At 35.5% G+C, this 7,258-nt stretch overlaps 1 protein-coding gene across 1 annotated transcript; it reads left to right on the top strand.

Annotated features, from left to right (window-relative positions):
* The first annotated feature begins 1,238 nt into the window (after nt 1-1,238).
* Nucleotides 1,239-6,282, top strand: LOC133688249 (probable LRR receptor-like serine/threonine-protein kinase At4g30520). Its single transcript, XM_062107672.1, has 11 exons — nt 1,239-1,790; nt 1,881-2,013; nt 2,137-2,208; nt 2,613-2,756; nt 3,073-3,144; nt 3,318-3,377; nt 3,480-3,580; nt 3,665-3,796; nt 3,891-4,235; nt 4,882-5,261; nt 5,649-6,282. Exons 1-11 carry the CDS (start codon nt 1,706-1,708, stop codon nt 6,045-6,047), a joined length of 1,923 nt encoding a protein of 640 aa, XP_061963656.1. The 5' UTR covers nt 1,239-1,705; the 3' UTR covers nt 6,048-6,282.
* The last annotated feature ends 976 nt before the right edge of the window (nt 6,283-7,258 follow it).

The raw sequence follows: 7,258 nt of genomic DNA, 5'->3' as shown, positions 1-7,258 counted from the left end.
TACCAAAGCAAAAGAGAGCATTTTATTGATGCAAATGCAACCACTGGCCATGTAACAAATGCACAGATTTTGCAAAGATTCCAAGGGATTGGTATGTTCACAAAGTAAAGAGAATACTCATTCAACCTGTTCTAGTCTCTCTCTCTCTCTTTTTTTCTTTTTTCTTTTTAATTTATAAGGTGGCTTGTTTGTTAATTTATCAGTTCATTAGTAAAGAGATTTGACTTTTTTTATCTAATTATCAATATAATACGATTTTCTAAATACATGTGATTATGAAAAATACGATACGGTATATAATTCTATATGAATTGCAGGCACGAGGTTTATTTATAGTATGAGATTTTCTTTGTTTTTCTATTAAAAATTATTTTAACCTTGAAGGGTGTAGCTCAGTTAGTCGGGTTTTATGTTTGTTCTCTAAAGATCACCGGTTCGAGTCCCACAAATCTCAAGGTTACTGGAGACTTATTTGGTCGATAACTTTAAGGCCCGTTAGATTAGTTGAAGTATGCGCAAGCTGGTCCGGATACTATTTTTAATAAAAAAAAATATTTTAAAATATTTTTATGATTTTTTTTTTAAAAATAAACAAAGACCGGGGCCTGGCCAACCTCATGTCCTGTTACTGATAATTGCAACCCATGCAGGAAATATTTGTGCACCACTGGGGCCTGGCCAACCTAGAACGACCAACCTAGTACAGTTCAGTACTTCACGCCATCAGAGCTTCACCATAAGAAACTGACCATTTTGCCATTGGTTGGAGCTCAAGCCTCCAAATGAAAGGCTTTCAATTCCATGATCCGAAAGGAATATCGAGATGTACTTCAATTAAATTGATGTAAATCACATTGAATACCACAGCCTTTTTTTCGTTTTTATTTATTTTTATTTTTTTGTTATTAGTCAACATGGTAAACAAAATAGGCATGCACATTCCAGTCACGATTAAAATGCTCAGCTTTATCCCTGTCATTTCAATGCTCAATAATTTTAATTAGAATGTAAAAAGAAGAGGAGATTAATCAAGACCATTTCCGGGTGTTCATGAGCGAGACAGCTTCAATTATTATTTTTTAAAGTGTTTTTAACTGTATCTTCCTCTTTGAGTATTTCTTCGTGGTGTCGATGCTAACAGCTATGGGAGAACAGTCTATCAGAACATCAAAAGTAGCAATGACTTCAGTACTCGCTAAAAAAAACAAATAATGTTCAAAATATTGTATTTCTTTAAAGGGTTCATGAGTGGCCTCTCAAATCAAAAGACCCACAAATAGATTTTGATTCTCTAAGAACCCTCCTCCATGTCTTGGCTGTAAACAAGTGAAAAAAACAAATCGATAGAAAATAATAAAGAGTTTCAGTCCCATATCTCTCAATTTCTGCACTCTCCCACCTGACAATCCGTATCGCCCCCCCTCCCCTCCTACTTGTAACCTTCTCTCTCTCTCTTTAATTTCTTACAAGACCAAAAGCAGCAAAAAGAAAGAAAGAAAGAAAAGACACTGCTCATGGAGAGAGAAGAACGAAAAGATTGTGTGTGTGTGTGTTAAAAGCTGGTGACCAAAAAGAAAGGAAAGTAGAAAAAGAAACAGAAATAGAGTATTAGTATATCGTTTCATAGCATACATTTGCCTGACTCACAGGTTTTTGGTTCTCTTTGTTTAACATGTTCATGATTAGAATTATTGGGTAACTAGCTATGGCTCTCAAGCTGCTGCTTCTCTCTATCTTCTTTCTCTTTTTAGCTAGACTGTCCCTTTCATATGAACCTAGAAACCATGAAGGTAACTAACAAGACTATATCTATCTTCTACATTGTATGTTTTTTGTGGATTTTAATATTTGAAAGCTGTTGGCTTGTTTTTGTCTCGCAGTGGACGCTTTGATAAGTATAAGAGAAGCATTACATGATCCATACGGAGTGTTAAACAACTGGGACGAGGATTCTGTTGATCCTTGTAGCTGGGCTATGATCACTTGCTCTCCTGACAACCTTGTTATTTGCCTGTGGGTTTTCAAGTTTTCCTCTGTTTTTCGTTTTTTTTCCCGTTTTTGCTTGCTTCATTTAATGTTAGAGGTTTTGTTTCGCAGAACCTGAAATAAAGTTCATTTCTTGGTTTTGTATTGTAGGGGGGCTCCAAGCCAGTCCCTTTCTGGTACTCTGTCTGGAGCCATAGGAAATCTCACTAATCTTCGCCAAGTGTAAGAACTTTGATCTTCTCTTCTTTAGTCTTTCATTCTCTTTCAGTTTTCTTTAGCTCACATTTTGATAATTAAACCCTCTTCTAGTTTCTCTTTGAGTTTTTGGGTTTTCTTGTCATAGAAAAGGAAGGTGAGAGAAAGCAAGTGAATCTCTGGGTCTTGAATTTGCTTTTTAGTTTGGTTTTCTAGATCCAAATATTTGGCTTTGGGCTAAACTCCAAAAGTAAAACGGAATTTCAAGTGGCTCCAAACTCTGTTTCTGCAACAAAATAGAGAGCAGGAGTGTCCTTGTTCATCTGTTCAAGTATAGAAATGTAAAATAGTGAGTAGTATTTTACAACCTCATATATCGCCTTATGATTGATACTGAATTCTTTATGTTTCAACTTCTTGGTGATGTGAAGGTTGTTGCAAAACAATAACATCTCTGGCCAAATCCCTCCAGAGCTTGGCATTCTCTCAAAACTTCAGACTTTGGATCTCTCTAACAACAGGTTCTCTAGTGTGGTACCAGACTCACTTGGTCAATTAAATAGCCTCCAATACCTGTAAGTAATTTGCTATTTTTATTCTTCATAATCTGTTTGGTTTCCAAGAAAGTGGAGGAAAACAAAACAAAGACAGAAACAGAATTGCATGTCTTTTTTCTGCTCTCTATTGTTTTTTGCTTTGTAAAAGTGAATGCAAATTGACAACAAGTTGCTGTGATAGAATTAGTTGGGAAGTGGGGTTTGTTATTTTCGTTTTCATTTAATATTCACAATCGGCAAATGGCAACCTAACCAAATATTATATTTGCTTTGTTTTGATATCATTGGTTATTTTCTTGCTGTGATATTTTTTCTTTTGTCATGTAATGATTAGGAGGCTAAACAACAATAGCCTGTCTGGGCCTTTCCCTGTGTCTGTGGCCAAAATCTCACAGCTTGTTTTCTTGTGAGTATAGGTTTCTTTTTTCTCGATTTTTTGTATTGTATTTTATGTTTTAGTGCCTTGAAAAACGATACAGCACGCAACATGCTGAAGACTTTCTGATTTACGTAACGTTTTTTGTCAAGTAACTCACCTTGGGTTTTGCCTTTTTTTTTATCATTACGCTGGTATTTCAGGGACCTGTCTTATAACAATCTCAGTGGACCTGTTCCCAAGTCCCCTGCTAGAACATTCAAGTATGGCTTCTCTGCAACACCCTATCTTTCAATTAGTGTCTACTTGGTCAATGCTTTATCTAATTTTATTCTGTTTTCTGTTGACACTGTTGTTTAATGCAGTGTTGCTGGTAACCCATTGATTTGTGGAAGCAGCTCTACTGAAGGATGCTCTGGATCAGCCAATGTTGGTCCCCTTTCTTTCTCTCTTGAAACATCGCCCGGTAAACACTCTATGTCCCTCTCTTGTCTACCTTTCAGGTAATCCCTTTCTGTCAAATGGTAATTTGTTTGTTGTCTGTATGTAGGTAAGCATAAGTCCAAGAAATTAGCACTTGCCCTTGGGCTTAGTCTCAGCCTTGTATCTCTCTTCCTCCTAGCACTTGGAATCCTTTGGCTCCGACGGAAACAAAAAGGCCATATGATGCTCAACGTTAGTGGTTAGTATAATTAACATCCTATTTCACCTAAATTTTAATCAATGACAGCATGAGCCAGTAAAATGCTCAAATGGGTCATTGAATTATGTTGCAGACAAACAAGAAGAGGGGCTAATTAGACTAGGAAATCTCCGGAACTTCACCTTCAGAGAGCTTCAAATTGCCACTGATAACTTCTGCTCGAAGAACATTCTTGGCACTGGAGGTTTTGGCAATGTGTACAAAGGAAAGCTGGGAGATAGGACCATGGTGGCTGTCAAACGACTGAAGGATTTGACTGGGACTTCCGGGGAATCACAGTTTCGGACAGAATTGGAGATGATCAGCCTTGCAGTTCACCGTAATTTGCTGCGGTTGATTGGATACTGTGCCACTTCTAATGAGAGGCTTTTGGTTTATCCTTACATGTCAAATGGCAGCGTGGCCTCAAGGCTTAGAGGTTGGTACTTGGTTACCTTATGCAACTTTTGTCATAATAATGCTTGGTGGACAATAAAATTTCTGCACTATAAATTCTTTATCTTTGTGATTGTCGGAGTATTTGTCTGTTTCCCCCGCAATAGTGCTTAACCATTTGCGAGTCAGAGGCCATAATTGGCGTGCTTGATTCTAACTTCATGTGCAGGTCTGGAACATGTTAGATTTGTTCTTATTTCTTTTTTTGTTTTCTTATGAATGTTTTATATATTCAGGTTGAGACTGAAATGGAGTTTTGATATATTATTTTGTTGGATTGAAAAAGCAAGCTGAATTCCTCAAACATTTATTTCAACAATGGCAATATTAGATAACTCAAATTTTCATGTTCGCAATTTTTTCTAGATTAGCTTGATGTTATTTCTCAAATTACAATGGTCCGTGTCTTCCTATACTCAAATTGGAATTTGTTTAAACTTTAGGAGATCCCAAGGGGATCTCTTCCCAACCCCACTGTCATTTATGTGGCAAAAGGTTGCAGGACGTGAGTTTTGAATGTATGATTACTGAATTAGATTTTGTTTTTGGTTCGCAATCTATTTGTAGAACTACTGTGATTTATATTGGGCTGCTCTGACCGTTCCTGAGATGATGTATTCATCAAACAGGAAAACCTGCACTGGACTGGAACACAAGGAAGAGGATAGCAATTGGAGCTGCCAGGGGTCTTTTGTATCTACACGAGCAATGTGACCCTAAGATAATTCATAGGGATGTAAAGGCTGCTAATGTGCTTCTTGATGAATTCTGTGAGGCCGTAGTTGGTGATTTTGGTCTTGCCAAGCTTCTAGACCATGCAGATTCCCATGTCACCACTGCTGTTCGTGGCACAGTTGGGCACATTGCGCCAGAATACCTCTCCACCGGCCAGTCATCTGAGAAAACTGATGTTTTTGGATTTGGCATTCTCTTAATAGAGCTCATAACTGGAATGAGAGCTCTTGAATTTGGAAAAACTGTCAATCAAAAAGGAGCAATGCTTGAATGGGTAAATGCTCTTCTGCTGCTATATTAACTATAATCCTGAACTGCTTCAACAAATGTTTCATGACTTTCAGATTGTGTGCCATGACCTGCCAATTTTGGATTCTAGATCTCTGAAATCTGAATAATTTCAATGGCATCCTAGACTGCATGGAGCGCTCTCAGTTATCATAAAGTGTTTGAAAAGGACATCTCATGGATGTTTTTCATGTGGATAATTGCATATGACTGCTATTATCTACTTTCTTTAAAGTGCGGGACATGTCACATAGCCAGGCCCTGCATGCCAACATCTTCAAACAAGTTTCATTTTGTTTGTTTTCATTGCAACTCAATTATAGGAGATTTCAAGCTCATGTCCTAAAATTTTGATTCATGACAATGTTGACAGGTGAAGAAAATACAGCAAGAGAAGAAAGTGGATGAGTTGGTGGACAAAGAACTGGGGAGCAACTATGATTGGATTGAGGTGGAGGAGATGTTACAAGTGGCTCTTCTATGTACTCAATACCTCCCAGCTCACCGTCCCAAAATGTCCGAAGTGGTCCGGATGCTTGAAGGTGATGGTCTTGCCGAGAAATGGGCTTTATCACACAATCATAGTAATCCCACAATGAACCTCTCTCATCCGAAAAACGCTAACAGAAGCACATTTTACCCTACCACTGCTTCAAAGCATGATGAAAGTGGTCATAATCGATCGAGCAGCATGTTTGGAACTACAATGGATGAGGATGATGATGAACGTTCTTTGGATTCCTATGCTATGGAACTCTCTGGCCCAAGATAAACAGGAAAGAAATAAGAAAAACGAGATTTGAACGAATAGGGAAATGGCTTCTTCTTCTTCTTCAAGTAATTCTTTACAAGTAGATGTTACCTTTATTTAAGAAATATATAGGTTTAGTTTCTGCTTTTTAACTGTCCTTGTTTGAGTTGCTCGCTGTATGGAAATGTAATGTAAATATCCCTTTCCATTTCTAGCCAAACTGAAAAAATCTCGATATGATTTGTAATCTTTTATATCTTAGAAGGAACCTGGTCCCGCGCCTCACTAAATAAAAATAAATTAATTAATCATTAACTTAAAATCTGATAAATATATTTAATAAAATATATTAAAAATTATATGTTGTAATAAATGTCAAAAAAGAAATTCAACACTAATTAAAAACTAAGATATGGAGGTGACAAAAATTCAATTTTGGCTCTCCCACTTTTAATTCTTTATAAATAATCAAATATAATTCTTGGTTCCCTCACTTTTACTTTTATATAAATAATCGAACCTCAATCTTCTTTGCAAAATTAAAAACTAACTTGATGATGTGATTTTTTAAAATCACAAAAACCTAAAAAAAAAATCTTAAAATAAATTATCAAGCATAATCATCAATAAACAAAAATATAAAAAAATTAAAAATTAAAAAAAAATCCTACAACTAAAATAAAAGAAATTTAAAGACCAATAAAATATAAAAATAGTATGTGAATTCATAGTAATTTTACTCAAATCACTATGAAAAATTGGCTTTTTAGTTTTTTTTTTAATTTTAATTTTCAGGTCTTGTATTATATGATTTAAAGTCTTGTATTATATGATTTAAAGTGCTAATTTTAAAGAGTATAGTGAAATTAGTCAGGTCCCATATTAACTTTCTAAAAATCACTAGTTCGAGTCTTATAAATTTTAAGACTATTAGAAATTTATATAATTGTTAACTTTAGAATTCCTGAAATTAGTTAAGGTATACATAAACTATCAAATATCTATACTAATTAAAAAAAAAAAAGATGCTAACTCAATTTTGATTGGTACTTTGATTTTGCCTAGGTGACCTCTTGCTAGCTCTTTTTCTGGATTTTCTTTCCGCTGTCCTTTTCACGTGAATCATCTTTTTGGTTATAATTGCTGGAAAATTTGTCATTTCATCAACGGCCTTTGTGTCATTTTCATTGAAATTCATGAAAAAAAAAAAAAGACATCAAGATTACTTGTTA

The sequence above is a fragment of the Populus nigra genome, chromosome 3 (assembly GCF_951802175.1).
Source record: "Populus nigra chromosome 3, ddPopNigr1.1, whole genome shotgun sequence".
Classification (NCBI taxonomy): domain Eukaryota; kingdom Viridiplantae; phylum Streptophyta; class Magnoliopsida; order Malpighiales; family Salicaceae; genus Populus; species Populus nigra.
This window is presented reverse-complemented; position numbering and strand designations above follow the sequence as displayed.

Coding starts and splice junctions, on each gene's coding strand:
- LOC133688249 (XM_062107672.1), top strand. CDS start 1,706: ATGGCTCTCAAGCTGCTGCTTCTCTCTATCTTCTTTCTCTTTTTAGCT. Junction 2,209..2,612: donor CTCACTAATCTTCGCCAAGT/GTAAGAACTTTG, acceptor GGTGATGTGAAG/GTTGTTGCAAAACAATAACA. Junction 3,797..3,890: donor TATGATGCTCAACGTTAGTG/GTTAGTATAATT, acceptor ATTATGTTGCAG/ACAAACAAGAAGAGGGGCTA.